The following is a 21,952-nucleotide window of genomic DNA, read 5'->3' as shown; positions in this document are numbered from 1 at the left end:
AGGTTTTTTTCCCCTATTGTTATCTTATAGTTTGTATTAGTTGGAAGATTAAAATATATCTACATTTTGAAAACATATGTGTTTTATTCCTTTAAGACAGTGAGTGGCAAATTCATAATACGATGTAATGTTCTGAATCTTACTTTGCAAATGCGCATTGTAATTATCAACCATTTCAGTAGTTAGTAAAATGTCTTTCTCTAAGTGTAAACAAAACACTTTTGATTTTTAATATATCAACCTGATCATCTCATTACAAAAAAATTACCTCAGCAGTTTGATTCAATTCAACCCTTATCCCATCCATCTTCCAGCTGTTAGTTGAAACATTCCAAACAATGCCACCATCAGTTTATAAGGGTGCTTACCTCCTTGCACATTGATCCAACCTGCTATTCAAGACTCCACCCAACTCATTTAAAGTTGGTAACCATATTTCATTACCCTTTTATTTAGCGATACAGCGTGCAATAGGCCCTTCTGTCCCTTAGAGCCACACTGCGCCCCAGCATCCCCTGACAAACCCCTAAACTAATCACAGCACAATTTACAATGACCATTTAACCTACCCAATACATCCTTGGACTGTGGCAGAAAACCCATGCATTCCGTGGGGAGGATGTACAGACTCCCTACTGATGCCGGAATTGAACTTTGCACTCTGAAATACCCCTGGCTGTAATAGCATTGCACTAACCGCCACACTGCAGCGGCATCATCTATTCTCCCTCAAAAGGTTCAAAGGTTCATTTTATTATTGAGGTATGTATGCAGAATACAACTCTGAGATTCACCTTCTCCAGATAGCCATGAAGTACAGAAAAACCATGGAGTTGTTGAAAGAAAAAACATCAACCCCTCCCACACAAAAAAAAAAGAAACAAAATTTGCAAACCTCTAAACCGCCAACCCCACCCTCGCACAAAAGCTAACAGGTTGCCCACTTGGACACGACAGCTAAATCATCTAACCCCTTAACCCCCAAACACTTCCCACAAAAAACAGTGAGAATAACATCAAACCCCCGACCTCCTCTCTCGGACACAAAAAACTTACAGTTTGCCCACACAAAAAAACACCAACAAGAACATCAGACCCAAAACCTCCAACCCCTCCCTTGCCCAAAAAGTAATATATTGCCCACCTGCCAATCAGCAACAAGAAAGACAACACAGAAAACTGAAGGAGACATATAAACTACTGTCCACACTACTAATCATGTGTCTTGGAATTTTGAAAACATCCTCCATTAGCCTTGAGGAGAGCGGCTGCCATCTCACAGCCTCCTGACTTCCAGCCTGACACAGTCAATTATCTTACCCAACTCTAGACATAAAAGGAGGGAATAGGTGACATCTTGATCTCCCTCTCTCCACAGGGAGGGAGGAGAAGATGGTGGCGCGACGCAGTGCACGCGGCCATTCCGAATGATATTGTATGTGTAACTAGGGGGGCCGTGCACAATCTGGATTTGATGGAGACAGCCATGAGAGTACGGAGGAACACCTGGAGTAACTTCTGAAATGCCTGCTTTGCTGCCGCTGCTACTATGCGATCGAGAATCTCCAGAGACAAAGGCCCCAAATCCTCGGCCTTGCCTATTGCTTGTTGCCGGGGCCGGGGTCGGAATGCTCGGCAGAGATGTGCTCGGTATCGGAGAAGTGGTTGGAGGCTCGGAGTTTTCAGATGGACTCGGAGTTGGACTGTGGTTGGATGCTTCCAGGATGCTGCACCGGCAAGTTGGCGGCGCTGGAGGTTCACTGTCTGCGTGAGGTGATGGGACTTTTGAGAGACTTTGAGACTTTTACCGTGCCATGGTCTGTTCTTATCAAATTACGGTATTGCTTTGCACTGTTGTAACTATATGTTATAATTATGTAGTTTTTGTTAGTTTTTAAGTCGGTTTGTCATGTGTTTTCGTGATATTCTGGAAAAACATTGTATCATTTCTTTTTTTCTATATAATATAATTTTTATTGAGTTTTCAAAAAGAATACATGAAAAGATAAAATCTACCCATCTCCCTTCCCTTAACCCTCCCCCCCCATATAATGCATGCATTACTAAATGACAATAAAAGAGGACTGCGTGTCTTTATAATCTAATCTAATCTAATCTCTCCATGGATCCTTCAAAAAATTAGCTGAATTCCTTGATAGAGCATGGTGGGATTGGCTTTTTTTCTGGCTCTTTTAAGGTGAGAGGATATAGCCAACATAAAGAATAAGATATCTCACCTTCAACCTGCAACCTCCGTGAAACTAGGAATGAGGAATATCAAGGAGCTTTGGTCAGTACCAGATCAATATCTGGCAGGAATGTTTATAGGCAAATCTATCAAAACCCACTTGCTCAGGAGGTATATGGCACATCCATAGACGCTATGGAACAAAACACCCATATGAGGCTGTCAAAGCTTGAAGCATGTAATGGACCAGCTGAGAAAAAGGGCTGAAAATGACAGATGGAATAATGCATACAATTGTGTGGTGTTACACTTTCGAGGGACAAACCAGGGTAAGGCTTGCACAGTGAATGGCAGGGTTCTGAAGTGTGCTGTAGAACAAAGGGACCTGGGAATACAGATCCATTGCTCCACGAATGTGACATCATAGGTACATTGGCGCAATGGCCTTTATAAATTAGGGCATTGAGGAAGTTACTGGATGTTATGTTGAAGTTGTATAAGATACTAATGAGGCTGAATTTGGGGTATCCTATGCAGTTCTGGTCGTCATGGCTTTCTAGTCACCTCACTATAGGAAAGCACATACTGAAAAATAGCTGAGAAAATTTTGAATATTCTTTGCAGTTCTGCTTACCTAACTACAGGAAACTACAGATTGAAAAAGTGCAGAGAAAATTTACAGAAATGTTGCCAGGTCTTTGGGGCCTGAGTTATTGGGAAATGTTATTCCATGGAGCATAGGAGAATGGAGATAGATCCTATGATGGTATACAAAATTTTGAGGGGTATAGATAAGGTAAATACAAGCAAGCTTTTTCCCCTGCAACTAAAACAAAATGCTGGAGGAGCTCAGCAGGTCAGGCAGCATCTATAGAAATGAATAAACAGTCGATGGTTTGGGCCAAGAAACTTCTTTCAGGCAAACAACAGGAATTCTGCAGATGCTGGAAATTCAAGCAACACACATCAAAGTTGCTGGTGAACGCAGCAGGCCAAGCTGCATCTCTAGGAAGAGGTGCAGTCGACGTTTCAGGCCTGACGAAGGGTCTCGGCCTGAAACGTCGACTGCCCCTCTTCCTACAGATGCTGCCTGGCCTGCTGCGTTCAACAGCAACTTTGATGTGTGAAACTTTTTTCAGGACTGAGATAGAAGGTGGAAGATGGCAGAATAAACTATAGCTCCCTCTTGTGCCAAAATGAGACCATGCTCTGGATGCATGAGCAACACTTTATATACAGTATATTCTATTTGGGTAGCCTCCAACCTAATGGCATAAATATCGACTTTTCCTTCTGGTGAAAAAATTCCCTCCCCCTCCCCTCTTCCTCTTTTCATCACTTGGGCCTTTTATCTCTTCTCACCTGCCTATCACTCCCCCCCACCCCCGGGTCCTCTCCTTCTTTCCTTTCTTCTATATTCTACTAAACTCTCCTCCCACCTGCCTATTACTTCGCCTCCTTCCCTTTCTCCTATGTTCCACTATCCTCTCCTATCAGATTCCTTCTTCTCCAGTCCTTTACCATCCACCTGGCTTCACCTACCACCTTCCAGCTAGCTCCCCCCCCCCCCCCACCCGATATTCTGGCATCTTCTCCGTTTCTTCTCAGTCATGTAGAAGGAACTCGGCTGGAAACGTCAACTCTTTATTCATTTCCATAGATGCTGCCTCACCTGCTGAGTTCCTCCAGCATTTTGTGTGCATTGTAGAAGGTGATAGGTTAAGTCACTTGGGTGAGGGAGAGGGGATGAAGTAAGAAGCTTGGAGGTGATAGGATGGAAAAGGTAAAGCGCTGGAGGAGAAGATTATTACATTATTATTATTACCTTATATCCCTTTGAACTGGTTTGATTCGTTTCATCAGTGGTCTGTATGCAGGAATTTGTGTAGCATATTAATAGTCAGAGTATCTTAGGTGGGAACGGAGAGCAGCCCAGTATGCACCACGGATGTTGGTATAAACCAGCATCTCACTTCTGGTAGCAAAGTCAACATGTTAATAGAATTTAGGCAGACTGTTTTCAAGTTAGCGTAGATGAAGCTGCCAGCAAAAATAAAGAAACTATTAGGGTGTGTGACTCGGAGGTCACTGAAAGCACTGTAGAACTCATGCAGTGCTTCCCCAGTATTAGCACGGGGGGTGGGAATGTAAACGGCCATAATCACAATGACAGTGGACACCCTCAGTAAATAAAAGAAACACTAATTCATTGAAACACAAGGACATTTATGTTACAGACGGAAATTGACAGTCAACATTTTGAGTCAAGTTCCTTCATCTGGATAGACAAAGGGTCATTATCCAAAATTTAGACTCTCAATTTCCAACCACGGATGCTGCTAGACCTGCGGAATCCCGCCAGTATTTTGTGGAGATTCAAGTATATGCTACTCCAAAAATAATCTTATTATAGTGATAAAGCTCTTTATGAGTGTTTATGGTGAGAAATACCTTGGGTACTTCTTCCATCTCCATAAGTAGAAAGGCCTCAGCTAAGCTCACTTATAAGAGTACAGAAGGTATAAGACCATAAGACACAGGAACAGAATTAGGCCATTCAGCCCATTGAGTCTGCTCCACCATTCCATCTTGGCTGATCCCAGATCTCACTCAACCCCATACACCTGCCTTCTCACCATATCCGTTGATGCCCTGACCAATCAGGAATCTATCAACCTCTGCCTTAAATATACCCGCAGACTTGGCCTCCACTGCGGTCTGTGACAGAGCATTCCACAGATTCACTACTCTCTGGCTGAAGAAATTTTCCCTTACCTCTGTTCTAAAAGGTCGCCGCTCACTTTTGAGGCTGTGCCCTCAGGTTTTGGATACCCCCACTGAAGGAAACATCCTCTCCACATCCACCCTATCTAGTCCTTTCAACATTTGGTAGGTTTCAATGAGATTCCCCACACTCATCTAAATTTCAGTGAGTTCAGGCCCAAAGCTGCCAAATGCTCCTCATATGTTAACCCTTTCACTCTGAGAATCATCCCCATGAACCTCCTCTGGAGTCTCTCCAATGACAACACATCCTTTCTGAGATATGGGGCCTAAAACTATTCCAAGCGCAAACATTTCCCTCCAGAAAGGTTGGAAAAGATAGTCTCTATCCTGGGCAGAGGGTATTGATCTATTTTCAATATTGGGTTGATGGTGACCTTAAAATCACCACAAATCCTGACAGACCCATTGCCCTTGGTAATTGGGACTACTGGTGTTGCCCACGGGCTCCACTCAGCTGTGGAAAGTATTCTTTCAGCCTCCCATGGAGATTGTATAAGGAACTGGATGGGCTTTGCAAAACATGGGTGTGGCAATAGTGTAGTAACACCATTTTACCCTTGATATGTTTGAGCTTTCCTTGAACATTGCCATGACATCATCCAGTGCCTTTCTTAATTTGATTTCAGTTGTCTTCATTGCAGGGAGTGTGGCATGCAAATTGTGGATGGGTCTCCAATCAAGTTGTGGTTGTCTCTGTAAATCACATCCCCACAATGCAGGCCCTCCTGTTTTTATCACATCAAGCCCAATGTGGCTTGTTGGTTGGGATATTTCACTGTTATGAATGTCACACCCACATGAATGATATTTTCTCCAGTATAGGTTCTTTGTTGGATATCTGCAGGGTTCAGTTCAGTATCATTGAAATGCCATTGCAACTCATAATGTGGAATGACTGAAACAGCCAAGCCAGTATCCTATTCCATTTTAAATAATTTGTTGTTCACTTCTGCAGTAAGCCATGTTCCTTGTTTGTTGATAGTTTTCACATTGTAAATCTTAAGGTTACGCTGTTTTATGTCACTCTCGTCACCATCAGCTTTTTCATCAACAGCATGCAGATTTGAAATTGCAACTTGCATTTTTAGCTTTTTCTCTTCCCTGTGCAGTCTGTTTATTTTGTCTAACTGAGAATACCTTTTGTATGTGTACTACTTTGTTGCATTTTCTGAAAGTTTCAGCCCTAAATCTGCATTGGTTTGGTGAATGTGAGCCCCTGCCACAGCAGTAACAAAATTTGTTTGTCTAGGCCAGTTTCCATTTGTTGTTGCAATTTGTTCTCACTCTTTTTCATTCCTGACTGCAATTCAATTGCGTCTCTGTCTGCTGTGTCCTTTGATACAGCTATTTCAATTGCTCTTTTAAATATAAATTAGGAGTTGTTTTTGAATACTTTCTTGTAAGATTCCACAAACTAAATGATCTCTCATTGTATCATTAATCCCGTTACTGAACCAGTGATACACAATCTCTTCAATTTGGCCACGTACATGGAAATAAACTCAGCTTCCTTTTTTATTTTGCTAATGTAACCTAACATGTTCTGCAATCAACAATGGTTTTGGTTCTAAATGTTCCTGCTTTTACTTTCACAATATCAGTCATGCTCGTTTTGGTGGTTTGGTTGGAACAGTTACACTTCAAAGCAAACTGTATCTCTTTAAATCCAATGCACTCAGCAAAATTGGTACTTGTTTTTCATTGAGTATTCAATTTGCTTTAAAATACTGCTCAATCTGTTCAGCATATAAGATGCAGTTATCTGTCGTGTAATTAAACACATCAATCTTTCCGATGTAGCCAGCCATTTCTGCTCTTTTTTTTAATGATTATTATCACTGTGAACTCACTGCTTATGAACCCGCGAATTCTTCCATTTTCTGCCTTGTTAGTAAACTCGATTGTGTCTTCTCTTCTGAAGAATATGTACTGCACTGCTTTTTTAAAACTTGAATGTCTTGCTGTGCTTCCACAAGTAGGTTCGTTTTAAAAATACTTTGTTGTCACTGTTACGTTCTGTAACTCCAAAACATAAAATTAATTGAAAGGAAAACAAAAGAATGTGAAATGCGAGTCTAGCTTTGTGCTTACTTTAAGCGAGGTCTGCACATATCATGTGGTAGCGTCATGTTGTATGTAATTCACTTATTTCTAATATAATCGGTAATGAATTATCTAAACAAACCAGAATACTTAATCAAACAATATATTTACAATATTACTCAAATATACAATGGGTATGGCACACACATGGTGATGGAGGGGTGATGTGCTATGGATGATTAGAAGCCTAAACCTACTTTGTCAGAGGGAGTCCTGAAATGAATAAGATGAAACTATCCTAGAAATGAACAACATTATCATTTTAAACATTAACCTCCTCATAAGGACTCAGGTGATAAATGCATTTATTACCTGAGTCCTTTTGAGGAGGTTAATCTGAAAATGAAAGACTAGTATGTGACAAATCAGAACCATATATCCCCTCAAGAAATCTTACATTCAAGGTCTTTAGTGTATGGTGCTGTAACTCGCTTGGAGAACTCATTCAGCAGCAAAGTGTCACGCTGTCTGCAAGACCACCTTATCTTGGACGAGTTTCACATTCCTTCTCTTTAAGCCTTTGGCCAATCCTTCCTGAACATAATTTTCCTCTTCCCCTTTTTTCAGGTGCAGATTCAGATTCATTTTATTTATATCACGTATATATCGAAACATACGTTGAAATGCTTTGTTTCCATTAACAGAATCAGAATCACTGGTATATACTGTGAACTTTGTTAACTTTATGGCAGTACAGTTAAATTTCATGATAAATATAGAGAAAAAACTGAATTACAGTAGGTATAGATATGTCTATTTAATATTTAAATTAAGTAGTGCAAAAAAAAAGAAATAAAAACAGTAGTAAGGTAGTGTTCATGGGTTCAATGTCCATTTAGAGATCAGATGGCAGAGGGGAAGAAGCTGCTCCTGAATTGTTGAGTGTGTGCCTTCAGGCTTCTGTACCTCCTACCTGAGAGTAACAATGAGAAGAGGGCATGTCCTGGGTGGTGGGAGTCCATATTGATGGATGCTGCCTTCATATGGCACCACTCCTTGAAGATGTCAAGAGGCTAGTACCCATGATGGACATGACTAATTTTATAAATTTCTGCAACTTACTTCGATCTTGTGAAGTAGCCCCCCCCCCCCCCATAATTCTTGAGAATTCCTGGTAATTTAAGTATTCAATCAGAATTATTCCTGGCATAATTTACATATTACTATTTAATTATTTATGGTTTCATTACTATTTAATTATTTGTAACGAAAACCAATTTCCCTCGGGATCAATAAAGTATGACTATGACTATGACTATGAACAAGCCAGGGACAGAGCAACATCAGAATCGTCATCATTATGTGCCATGTATGACATAGGCAATTATGGTCCCATGACCATGATTGTTCTTGGCCAATTTCTTCCACAGAAGTGGTTTACCATTGCCTTCTTCTGGGCAGTGTCTTTACAAGGTGGGTGACTCCAGCCATTATCAATATACTCTTCAGAGATTGAATGACGACGGTCATCGCATAACCGGGACTGACGATAGGCACCAGCTGATCATACAACCATTCACCATCTCCTCCCATGGCTTCATGTGACCGGGAGTGGAGGACAAAGGGTGTTAAGCATGTGCCGAACCTTGCCCAAGGGTGACCTGCAGGCTAACGGAGAGAGGATGCCTTACATATCCTTTGGTAGAGATGTATCTCCACCCTGCCAGCGAAACATCAGAACAGAGCTTAAAAAGGTTCAGCATCCATGCATTTTTTAAAAACTTTAATTTTAATGCAGACGTGTTAACGTTTAAGAGAATAGGACATAGACATATGAGTAGAATCCTTTGGTCTTATGAATGCAATGACTACGTACGAATAAAATCTGTGATTCTTCTGGGGAAATACACACTCATACCTACTAATTGTAAGCTTTAATGTACCTCCACATACTAATATGAACAGATGCTTCCCCCTTAAAAGGTATCTTTTGTGTATACTAACAGCTATCTACAAACCTCTTGTTATACTTGCTAAAAAGTTTAGACTAACACATTGTTGAATGTTAACTTTTGATGGCAAATTGGTCACATTAAAATTTAGACTAGTTGAATAAAGCAAAGCACCATCTGTCTCTCCCTCTCCTCTTCCCACCTCACCCAATCTTCCCTCCCCATCTGCTCTCCCCCTCCATCCTCCCTCTCCTTCTCCTCCCTCCTCCCATATCCTTCACCTCCCTTCTACCATCCCCACTCCACCTTCCTTCTTTCTCTCCCCATCCCTCTCCTCTCCACTTCTCTCTGCCCCTTCTTCCTCTCTACCCCATCCCTCCCTCTCCCCTTCACTCCTCCCTCTCCCTTCCCCCTCCTCTCCCCTCTTCCTCCTCCACTCATCCTTCTGCCCCATCTTCCCTTACACCCTTTCACCTATCCTACCCTCTCTTCTCCCTCTCCCCTCCACCCACTACTTCCCCTTCCCCTCACCCTCCCCACCTCTCTACCCCTCCCCTACCCTCTCTGACCCCTTCACCCATTCTCCCCTCCACTCCATCTCCTCCCCCCTCTCCCCCCTCCTCCCCCCCTCTCCCCCCTCCCTCCTCACCCTCCCCCTCTCCCCCTCCCCCCTCCTCCCCTCCTCCCCCTCCTTCCCCCCTCCTCTCCCCCTCCCCCCTCTCCCCTCCCCCTCTCCTCCTCCCCCCTCTCCCCCTCCTCCTTCCTCTCCCCCCTCCTCCCCCCTCCTCCCCCTCCTCCCCCCTCCTCCCCCCCTCTCCTCCTCCCTCCCCTCTCTCCCCTCCCCTCCTCCTCTCCCCTCCTCCTCTCCCCTCCTCCGCTCCCCCCTCCTCTCCCCCTCCCCCCACCTCCTCCCCACCTCCTCCCCCCTCTCCCCTCCCCTCCTCCTCTCCCCTCTCCCCTCCCCCCTCCTCTCCCCCTCCTCCCCCCCCTCCCCCCCTTCCCCCCCTCCCCCCCTCCCCCCTTCCCCCCCTCCCCCCCTCCCCCCCTTCCCCCCCTCCCCCCTCCCCCCCTTCCCCCCCTCCCCCCCTTCCCCCCTTCCCCCCTTCCCCCCCCTCCCCCCCCCCTCCCTCTCCCCACCTCCCCCCCTCCCCTCTCCCCACCTCCCCCCCTCCCCTCTCCCCCCCCCTCTCCCCCTCCCCTCTCCCCCCCCCTCTCCCCCCCTCCCCCCCCTCCCCCCCTCCCCTCTCCCCCCCTCCCCCCTCTCCCCCTCCCCTCTCCCCTCTCCCCTCCCCCCCTCCTCCCCCCCTCCTCCCCCCCTCCTCCCCCCTCCTCTCCCCCTCCTCCCCCCTCCTCTCCCCCTCCTCCCCCTCCCTCTCTCCCCCTCCTCCCCCTCCCTCTCTCCCCCCCTCCCCCCTCTCTCCCCCCCTCCCCCCTCTCTCCCCCCTCTCTCCCCCCCCCTCCCCCCTCTCTCCCCCTCCCCCCTCCCCCCTCTCTCCCCCCTCCCCCCTCCCCCCTCCCCCCTCCCCCCTCCCCCTCCCCCCTCCCCCTCCCCCTCCCCCCTCCCCCTCCCCCTCCCCCCTCCCCCTCCCCCCTCCTCTCCCCCTCCTCCCCCCCTCCTCCCCCCTCCTCTCCCCCTCCTCCCCCTCCCTCTCTCCCCCTCCTCCCCCTCCCTCTCTCCCCCCCTCCCCCCTCTCTCCCCCCCTCCCCCCTCTCTCCCCCCTCTCTCCCCCCCCCTCCCCCCTCTCTCCCCCCCCTCCCCCCTCTCTCCCCCCCCTCCCCCCTCTCTCCCCCCCCTCCCCCCTCTCTCCCCCTCCCCCCTCTCTCCCCCTCCCCCCTCTCTCCCCCTCCCCCCTCCCCCCTCTCTCCCCCTCCCCCCTCCCCCCTCTCTCCCCCTCCCCCCTCCCCCTCCCCCCTCCCCCCTCCCCCTCCCCCCTCCCCTCCCCCCTCCCCCCTCCCCCCCTCCCCCTCCCCCCTCTCTCCCCCTCCCCCCTCCCCCTCCCCCCTCCCCCTCCCCCTCCCCCTCCCCCCCTCCCCCCTCCCCCTCCCCCCTCCCCCCTCCCCCCTCCCCCCTCCCTCTCCCTCTCTCCCCCTCCCCCTCCTCCTCTCTCCCCCTCCCCCCTCCTCCTCTCTCCCCCTCCCCCCTCCCCCTCTCCCCTCCCCCTCTCTCCCCCTCCCCCCCCTCTCCCCTCCCCCCCTCTCCCCTCCCCTCCCGACTGAATGAACATCGAAATGCCCACCAATCACTGAAGCTCGCTGACGTCACGGAGCACGCTCTTGCTCGTGATCGTGGCTGGTCACGTGACGTGACGTGACAAGCGGTGTCGGTTTTGAGGGAGCCGGCGTCGGGAATCTCAGAGGTAAAGTCTTTCTGTAGTTCATATTGTATTGTAGGTTATGCTTTGTCGGTCTGTGTTTTCGGTGAAACTCGTCTTTCTGCTCTTTTGGTTGCAAAGTAAGAGGCGAGAGGGGAGATTTGTTTTGAGCTGAGGGTTTTCCGGCAGACTGCTCGGACGGTTTAGGAATGTTAAACTGATCAAACACGGTTTAAAGTTGCTCAACCAGTTGATTGTAACGCCTGTCTACTGACCAACTTCAAAAGGCGATCAGAACTCTTGTCAGGTTACATTCTTCTTTAGCGAAGCCTTCCTGGGAAATTGCCTTTCACAGACACTGATGGTAGTTTAGAACATAGGAACAGGCCATTCGGCGTACCTCGCCGTGAACGTTTCAAATGAAACTAAATCTCTTCTGTTGCTACGACCCATGTCCCTCCATTCTACTACTCTTATCAGCCTGTTCCAGGCATCTGTATTTTAAAAAAATCTGCCCCGCACATTAACGTTAAATGTTTAGTTCCTTTCCTTTGATATTATCTTTTACAACATAGAGCGGATGCTAATTTTGCTCTATTAGCTTCTTTCTCGTGCTTAATTTATTTGGACTCTTAGCTGTTAATGTGATATCAAAATTAATAGTGACAGACTGGCACTGATATTAGATATAGTGAATGATGACAAACAAGTGCCTGGTATTGTAAAATTCTACATTTTATAAATGAAGTGTATTTTTGGAAAATGTTGAAGAAAATTATTTTTTTCTCTCTCCTCTACAGTCCTAACGGAGTGCTTACGTTGAAGTTATTTTGTGAATAACCACCCTTCAGTAAAACTGTGTGAACAATGCCTAGGAGCAGCATCGCTCCACTGTACCTTGGAGGAAACTTTACTACCGAATGCCCAAATGGGTCCCATTATGTTTGGGATATTCTCCAAGTGTGCACCGAAGATTGGAGGGACATAGCAAGTGTTGTGTTGGGGTTGTTTTCTGTCATCTGTTTCATGTTCTCCGCTTTCCCGTAAGTACAATTTATTGGAGATTCTGTTCTCTTTCCACAGATGCTGCCTAACCTGTTGAGTATCCACAGCACATTCTGCTTTTATTTTAGATTTGCAGCATCTATTGTTTTACCCCCCCACCCCCAAATTCTGAGACTTTTTCAACTTGTCCATAAAAAGGTTGAGTTTAGAAGTATTTTTGTGCTAGATGCTTACTTTAATGGCAGTATTACGTTTTCTATGTAGCGAAAGTTCAGTGTCATTCAACTTTTAAAAAAGAAAAACAGGGGACATGAAATACAGGCAGAGCTTGTTCCCTCATTTTCTGCTTTTTTTGGTCACTTAGTGGCTGAATTTTGCCTGGGTCAGCATGCCAATGTGTATTTCAAGAGTCTTCTATAAACTATCATTTTGATTCCATCTGAAGATACTGCCTCCATGCTGATTGCAGTTCTATGGCTAGAAAAGTGAGGATTGGACTTGGAATTGTGTGGGTCATGTGGCTTTGCTATCGTCTGGGTCATGTGGCTTTGCTGTTTATTGGCCTAAATTTGTTTAGCCATAAATTGGCATTCATGTTTTAAATCTACTAATCAGTTTCAGAAATACAGATGGTAAGTCTGCTATTGCTCCCCTAGCTCAGCAACACAAAGATCTAAAATCCTTGACATCCTGTTGACATGGCAATTTAAGTTCATAATGTATGCTAATGAATTAAACTGAATAAACGGGTTTAAGTAATAAAAATGGAAAATGCTGGGAATATTCAGCATGAGTTCTGATGAAGGCTCATTCACTTGAAGTTTTGATTCTGTTCTCTCTCCACAGATGCTGCCTAACCTGATGGGTATCCACACAATATTCTGATTTTATTTCAAATTTGCAGCGTCTTTAGTTTTTTGTTTTCAATTTTGCTTGTCAAACAGAAACTGAGATCCTGGCTGATCTTTGATCTAACTTCTTTTAACTGTGTATCACACATCTGCCTTCATAATCGAAGATATTAAATATTGCAAGTTCAGTTTTAAAATTAACTACTTAGCATTAGAGTCGTCAAGTCACAGAGCAATACAGCATGGAGGCATGCCTTTTGACCCAATGAGTCTATGCCGACCAAGGTGCCCACTCAGCCTTGTCCCAATTACCTGCCTTCAGCCCTTGTGCGTCTAGGCTTTGCGCCTCTATTTACCTATCCAAGTGCTTCTCAAATGATACTGTTTCTTGTTCCATATACCCACTATCCTCTGTCTGAAAAAGTGGCCCCTCATGTCCCTTTTAAACCTTTTCTCCTCTATGGCCCATATCCTTAGACTTCTGGGTTAAAGACTGTCACTGATCACCTTATCTATGCCTGTCATAATTTTAAACATTTATATTAAGTTCTCTGTCATTCTACTAAATTCCAAGAAACTAAGTCCCAGCCTGGCCAACCTCTCCTTGTAATTCAGAACCTCTAGTCCTTTGCAAAATCCTTGTAAACCTTTTCTGTGCTCTTTCCAGTTTAATGACATCTTTCCTATAACAGGGTGACCAAAACTGTACACAATACTCCAAGTACAGCCTTATCAAGGACTTTTACAGCAGAAACCTAATGTCTCTACTCCTATACTCAATGTCCTGACTGATGAAGGCTAGCATGCTAAATGAAAACATTTAAAATTCTGAAAACACTTGCTGTTTCTGGAATGTAGACTAGACCTCCATGAGTAATCTGTAGTGCCTTTTCCAATTTTTTATGAACAAGCTGAGATAATAGGCAAGATGAAATATTTTAAATCAGTTTCCCTTTGGATGGACTATGTAACTAGATGGTGCACAAGTCCTTGTTCATTGTTTTTCTAATACTGGGGTCGGGAATCGCCTATCTCAGATTGGATTGCCGTAAGCAGGGAAGAAAATATGTTGCATCCCATTCTGTTTAGCCTATGAGAGAAAAGGCCCACATAAGCTGCTTAACATTTAATTACTGTCTGAAGTAACTCAATGATTTGATACATTTTACTTATCACTGTGGATTTTGAAATGACTCACTGTCTCAGGACAATTAAGGATGGACAATGAAGTATTTGAGAAGTTCACATTCTAGGATGATTTTTAAATGATAAGGACTGAATCTGGGATTTTGTCTGTATGGATCAACCTAAACCATACAGTTGAGTATTCTTGGGTGTAACTGTTGCATGTACTTTTTTCCCCATTCCATTCGGAATATCTTTCATGAATCCTTGTGAAATAAGCTTGCTGTTTATAACATCACGATCATTTTGGATGAAAAGAGACCACTCAGTCAATCTCTTGATAGAGTTGTCCAGTAAGGCCAGGCGTTTCCAGTCTTTTTTATGCCATGGACCAATATTGTTATGCAAGGAGTCTGCAGACCCCAGGTTGGGAACCCCTGAGTTAAGCCACTTTCTTACTGCACCTTCATTACTTCCAGTCTTTTCATTTTTAAATCTTATTTCTTGAAAATTAGTATTGAACATGCTTCTCTACCACATGAAAAGTTGGTCCAGAAAGTTAAATCGTTTGACATTCAGGTTGAAGCAATAAATTGGATTCAGCATTGGCTTAGAGGGAGAAGACAGAAGTGGTAGTAGATGATTCTCTCTCTGACTGTGAACAGGGATTGGTGCTGGGTCTGTTGTTGTTTATCATCTATATTAATGTTTGGATAATGAAGCAAACTGGATCAGCAAACTTACAGATGACACCAAGATCGGGGGCATAGTGGACAGCACAGTGTTCCATTTTGGTAGGTCAAACCAGGGTAGGACTTGCACTGTGAATGGTTGGGCACGGAGGTGGGTGATAAAGCAAAGCCATCTGGGTATACAGAGCCATAATTCCTTAAAAATAGCATCACAGGTAGATAGGGTCATAAAGAGAGATTTCGGCACATTGGTCTTCATAAATAAGAGCACTAAGTATAGGACTTGGGATGTTATGTTGAAGTTGTATAAGACATTGGTGAAGCCAGATTTGGAGTATTGTGTGCAGTTGTGGTCATCTATCTACAGGAAAGATCTCAATAAGCTTGAAAGAGTGCCAAGAAAATTTATAAGGATATTGCCAGGACTTGAGAGGACCTGAGTTATAAGGAAAAGTTGAATAAGTTTAGGATTTTTTTTTTAACTGAAGCATAGGAGAATGAGTCGAGATCTTATGTAGGTATGCAAAATCATGAGTGGTGTAGATAGAGTAACTACGTGCAGGCTTTTTCCCCTGATATTGGGTAAGACTAGAATGGGTGGTCATAGGTTTCAGGTAAAAGATGAAATATTTAAGGGGTGAATGAGGAGGAGTCTCTCTGTATTGAGGGTGGTGAAAGCCTGGAATGAGCTGCCAGCAGAAGTGGTGGATGTAGGTTCAGTTGCAACATTTGAGAGAATGGATAGGTCTATGGATGAGAGGGGATGGAGTGCTATGGTCCAGGTGCAGGCAGATTAGACTAGGCAGAAGACCAGGCTGATACAGACGAGATAAGCCAAAGGGTTTGTTTCTGTGCTGTTGTACTCTATGACTCTGATACTACATTATAATAGCTTTCTGCACAAAATAAAATTTGCCTTTCATACCTGGTTCTTCAAGTTCCTTTAAAAATGTTTTCAAATAGGAACCCCTTAAACCACAAGTTAGCAATAGAGGAACAGTTATTCAAGATTATTACTGTGAGATCATTGGGTGAATTCCAATTCCCCACTACTTTACCTTTGTTAGCTCTTCAGAACAAACTGTGGGAGACCAGAAATTGCCTCTTTTAATATAGTTGGTGGGGAAGGACAGTTTTGCAGGAGGAGGAGGAGGAAAAGTAAAAATGTTGTTGAATGGGAAAATGATGATTTGTACAGTCGATTGTTGGCTTGGTATGGGAACACCAATGCCTTTGAATGGAAAATCCCACAAAAGGTAGTGGATTTGGTCCGGTACATAACGGGTAAATCCCTCCCAACCATTGAACACATCTACATTAAACACTTTGACAGGAAAGCAGCATCTATTATCAAAGATCCTCTCCACCTAGCCCATGCTCCTTTCTTACTGCTGCCATCAGGCAGAAGGTACACATGCCTCAGGACTTGCACCACCAGGTTCAAGAGCAATTTGAGTCCCTCAATCATCAGGCTCTTGAATAAAAGAGGTTAACTACACAATTGAGATGTTCCCACAACTAATGATCTCAACCAATGACCACACCAAGGAACTATAAATATCAATAAATAACGAGAGCATGAAATAACAAGATAAAGAGTCCTTATAGTTGGATTTCAACAGTTTGTTGTCTTCTATGCTTTTGCTCTTTCATTGATCCTCTTTACAGTTACTGTTCTGTAGATTTGTTGAGTATGCCCACAGGAGAAAAAAATGTCAGGGTTGTGTATGATGTGATGTATGTATTCTGATAATAAATTTTGCATTGAACTTTGAAGTGTCAAAAATGAACTGATATTACTTTCAATGTCCAGAATCATATCACTGTCCTATATGACATGAAATTTGTTTTGTGAAAGCAGTACAGTTAACAAGTATCTCCCTTTATACCTAGGCAGTGTTACAGGTCCTACAAGAATGGAGATATGGATCAAGCTTTATCAATCTGGTTCCTGTTGGGTTGGTTGGGAGGTGACTCATGCAATTTTATTGGTGCTTTCCTGGCTCAACAATTGCCACTGCAGGTAAATGACAGCTGCTCACTAAACCTCCAGTAGATCTCATTGTATGCATGGAATGTGTTTGGTATTGTAGGCAAGGAATAATCTGATAACTAGGTTAAACTGTTGGTTGATTGGTTCAACTTTGAATGTAACTATAATGTGATCTTTGATCTGTATTAAACAACAAACTTGTCAGGGGTTAGTTTTGCTGTCTTCTCTAGATTACCCATTTGAGTTAATATTATTACATTATGACTGAGTATTATGGGGGTAACCATTAATGTACTTTTGATTTGGTATAAGATTAAATCTTTGGATATTCTGTTTGCTCCAGATATAGCAAATAAAATGGTAGGTGGAGTAATTTGTGTAATCCAGTAAATGATTAACAAGTGGTTGTGGTCTGGATGAAAATTAGCATCATAAGTGAAACTCCAATTCTCTGAATGTTGTGTAAAACTGAATAACAGAATAAAGGATATTTGAGATTATACCTCATGTTTTCACACTATCCCCTCCTCAAGACATGCTCATTGAAGCTGAAACTGACAAATCTTGCACCGTGTTGTGTTGAAAAATGCATCGTTTGGTCACTGGTCCGACAACATACTGTCTGTGCTTTTTGTATTGAGGCACTGAAACACTTAATTTCCCTGTGTAGACGTCAGCACTGCCGATGAATTAACTTTAGCGATGTAAATTATTTTAATTGGCTCCTGTCTGTCATAGCTCTGTAATTGTTGCTTGCTGTTTCAGATTTACACTGCTATTTATTATGTGATAGTGGACTTGGTCATGGTCTCAATGTATTGTTACTACAAGATGAAGAACTGGTCTAGACAAGGTGAGTAATTCTTTAGTAACTGCTGTGTATCTTTTGAAGCTTAACGCTTTCTCTCCAAGCATTATGCCATCCCAGTAACACGTTTCCCCATGTACTGCTATAGATATTGGTCTGGGTGTGGCTGGGTGTAGATTGCTTGTTAGTCATAGAGAGAACAGCACTGAAACAGACTACCTACCCTGTGCTGAACCATTTAACCTGCCTACTGTCATTGACCTGTACCAGGATCATAGCCCTCCATACCTCTACCATCCATGTATCTATCCAAATTTCTCTTAAACATTGAAATTGAGCTTGCATGCACCACTTGCGCTGGCAGCTCGTTCCACACTCTCATGACCCTATGAGTGAAGTTTTCCCCCATGTTTCCCTTAAACTTCTCACCTTTCACCCTTAACCCATGACCTCTAATTGTCGTCCCACCCAACCTCAGTGGGAAAAGCTTGCTTGTATTTATCCTATCTATACCCCTCGTAAGTTTGTATACCGCTATCAAATCTCTCAATCTTTTATGTTCCAAGGAATAAAGTCCTAACTTATTCAATCTTTCCTTATAACTTTGGCCCTCCAGATCCAGCAACATACTTGAAAATTTTCCCTTAACTCCTTTGACCTTATTGACATCTTTTCTGTAGGTTGGTGACAAAAACCACACACAATACTCCAAATTAGGCTTTACCAATACAGCTTCAATATAACGTCCTATCTGCTATACTCGATACTTTGATTTTTGAAGGCCAATGTGCCAACAGCTTTCTTAACGACCCTATTTACCTGCGACAGGACTTTCAATTAATTATGGACCTGCAGTCCCAGATCCCTTTGTTCCACGACACTCCTCAGTGTCCTACCATTCACTATGCATGACCTACCTTGGTTGGTCCTTCTGAAGTGCAACACCTCACACTTGTCTGCATTAAGTTGCATCTGCCATTTTTCAGCCCATTATCCCAGCTGATGCAGATCCCTCTGCAAGCCATGATAGTCTTCCTCGTGGTCCACTGCACCCCCAATCTTGATATCATCCGCAAATTTGCTGATCCAGTTATCCACATTGTCATCCAGGTCATTGACGTAAACAACAAGCAGCAATGGATCCAGCACCGATCCCTGCGGCACACCACTCGTCACAGGCCTCCAGTCAGAGAGGCAACCATCTGCTACCACTCTCTGGCTTCTCCCACAAGCCCAATGTGTAATCCAATTTACCACAATGGTGCTCAGAAGTTTGTGACCCTTTAGAATTTTCTATTTCTGCATAAGTATGAGCTAAAATGTGATCAGATCTAGCAAGTTCTAAAACTAAATAAAGAGAACCCAATTAAATAAATAACACAAAAATTATACTTGTTCATTTATTTATTGAGAAAATTGACCTAATATTATATGTTGCTCACCAGCCTATAATTTCAGGTTTATTTTTGAGCCCTTCTAAACAACATTGGCTATCTTCCAATCCTCTGGTACCTTACCTGTTGCTAAGGATGATTTAATAGCTCTGCCTACTTCTGCACTTACCTGCTGCAGGGTCCAAGGAAACATCTTGTGAGGCCCTGGGGATTTATCCACCCTAATTTGCCTCAAGACAGCAAACATCTTCTCTGTAATCTGTATAGAGTCCATGAAGTTGATGCTGCTTTGCCTCACTTCTATACACTCTGTCTTCGTCTCCTGAGTAAATACAGATGCAAAAAATTAATTGAAGATCTCCCCCGTCTCTTTTGGTTCCACATTCTGATCTTCTCGAGGACCAATTTTGTCCCTTGCAATCCATTTGCTCTTAACGTATTTGTAGAATTCCTTAGGATTCTCCTTCACCTTGTCTGCTAGGACAACCTGTTTTAGCTCTCCTGATTTCTGTAAGTGTTCTCTAGCATTTGTTATACTCCATAAGCACCTCGTTTGTTTCTACCTACGTATATCTGCTATACACCTTTTTTTCTTAACCAGGGCATCAAAGTAAAGGCATCCGTTAGTCTTGCGAGACCATGGATCTGCGCCTGGAAAGTCTTCACTCTCCAGAGCGCAGGCCTGGGCAAGGTTGTATGGAACCAGTTCCCATGCTGCAAGTCTCCCCTCTCCATGACACCAATGTTGTCCAAGGGAAGGGCATTAGGACCCATACAGCTTGGCACCAGTGTCATCGCAGAGCAATGTGTGGTTAAGTGCCTTGCTCAAGGACACAACACGTTCCCTCGGCTGGGGCCTCGAACTCACAACCTTCAGGTTGCTAGTCCAATATCTTAACCACTTGGCCACGTGCCCACACAACCAGGGCATCAGTATCTCTTAAAACCCCATGTTCCTTACAACTGTTACCTTTTTTTTTATTCTGACAAGCACAGCAAAGCTTTGTATTCCCAAAGTTTCACTTTTGAAGGCCTCCCACTTAACCAAGTACACCTTTGCTAGAAAACAGCCTGTCGCAATCCACACTTGCTATCATGATCTAGAATCTCAAACTGTCGATCAGACCTATCTTGTTGCAAATCTACTTTGAAACCAATGGCTTTGTGATCACTAGATGTGAAATATTTCCCTACACAAATTTCTGTTTTCAGCCCTGTCACGTTCCCTAATAGCAGATCTATTATTGCACTCTTTCTAGTTGGGACTGAGAAGGAAACTTTCCTGAGTACATTTGACAAACTCTATCCCATCTAGTCCTTTTACAGTATGGGAGTCCCAGTCAATATATGGAAAGTTAAAATCACATACTATTACAACCTTGTATTTCTTGCAACAGTCTGCAATCTCTCTACAAATTTGTTCCTCTAAATCCCTGAGACTGTTGGGTGGTCGGTTATGCAGCCCCATTAATGTGGTCAGACCTTTCTTATTTCTCAGTTCCACTAATGAAGCCTCACTAGATGAGTTCTCCAATCTGTGTGACTCAGCATTGCCATGACATTTTTCCTGACTAGTTTCGCCACCCCTCCTTTAATCTCTCCCACTCTGATGGGTCTAAAACAATGAAACCCTGGATTATTGAGCTGTCAACCCTGCCCCTCCTGCAACCATCTCACTACTGGCTACAATAGTATAATTCCAGCGGTTGATCCATGCCCTGAGCTCATCCAGCTTTCCTACAATACTTCATGCATTGAAATATAGGCCGCTCAGGACATTAGTCGCACCATGCTCAACCTTTGGATTCCTGACTTTGAGATCTTAACAATATCTGTCTCCACAACCTCTCCACTCTCTGCTGTGGTACTCCCACCCACCTTTCCTAGAAGAGAGCCCAATGATTCAAAACTTTGAAGCCCTCCCTCCTACATCAATTCCTTAGCCACGTGCAGAACCTCATCTTCTTCCTACCTATGACATTGGTACCTATATGGACCACAACCTCTGGCTATTCACCCTCCCGCTTAAGAGTGGTGAGGACTCGATCTGTGATGTCCCAGACCCTGGCACCTGGGAGGCAACATGCCATCCAGGTATCTCACTCTCGTCCACAGAATCTCTTTTCTGTTCCCCTAACTAATGAATCCTCTATCACCACATCTCGCCTCTTCCCTTCAGTCACCAGAGCCAGACTCAGTGCCAAATTACTCACTGCTGTGACTTTCCTCTGCCAGGTCACCCCCCCCCCCCCACCACCACCACCCCCAACACTGTCCAAAGAGGTATACTGTTGTTGAAGGTGATGGCCACAGAGGTACTTGGCACTAGCTGTTTAACCACTTTCCCCTTTCTGATTGTCACTCAGCTTCCTGTATCTTACTGCTTGGGTATAACTACCTCTCTATAAGTCCTATCTTTTTACCCCCCCCAGCCTCCTCAATGATCTGGAGTTCATCCAGCTCTAACTCTGACTCCTTAATATGGAGTTTTGGAAGCTGCAACTGGATGCATTTCTTGCAGGTGAAGTTGTCAGGAACACTAGAGGTCTCTCTGCCTTCCCAAATCCCGAAAGGAGAACATTTCACTATCCTGCCTGGTATTTCTGCTGTTCTGAGTGAGCAAATATATATATAAAAAAAAAGAAAAACAGTGAACTGTGGTGGGGGGAGGGGGAGTGTAATTCTTCCTACAGCTTTTTTGCGTTCCCTGACTGAAGCTTCAAAACCCTCATTCTAACTCTGACCACTCCAATGATGGCCGCTCCGGTTGCCACTGTCTTCCTTTAATATGTTCTTGCCAAT

At 44.1% G+C, this 21,952-nt stretch overlaps 1 protein-coding gene across 2 annotated transcripts in view; it reads left to right on the top strand.

The window, feature by feature from the left end:
* The first annotated feature begins 11,248 nt into the window (after positions 1-11,248).
* slc66a1 (solute carrier family 66 member 1) overlaps positions 11,249-21,952 on the top strand; it is a 33,583-nt gene continuing 22,879 nt past the window's right edge. Inside the window, exons 1-4 of one of the 2 annotated variants that reach the window (XM_072244741.1) lie at positions 11,249-11,327; positions 12,083-12,325; positions 16,849-16,978; positions 17,714-17,801. In XM_072244741.1, coding sequence (XP_072100842.1) covers positions 12,150-12,325; positions 16,849-16,978; positions 17,714-17,801 — 394 coding nt within the window. In that variant the 5' untranslated portion in view covers positions 11,249-11,327; positions 12,083-12,149. Of the gene's footprint in view, positions 11,328-11,357; positions 11,423-12,082; positions 12,326-16,848; positions 16,979-17,713; positions 17,802-21,952 lie in introns of those variants that run through there. The other variant, XM_072244742.1, reaches the window with a different exon arrangement.

The sequence above is a fragment of the Mobula birostris genome, chromosome 27 (genome assembly GCF_030028105.1).
Source record: "Mobula birostris isolate sMobBir1 chromosome 27, sMobBir1.hap1, whole genome shotgun sequence".
Classification (NCBI taxonomy): Eukaryota; Metazoa; Chordata; class Chondrichthyes; order Myliobatiformes; family Myliobatidae; genus Mobula; species Mobula birostris.
Note: the sequence above shows the minus strand (reverse complement) of the source record. Positions and strands in the feature narration are given on the sequence as shown.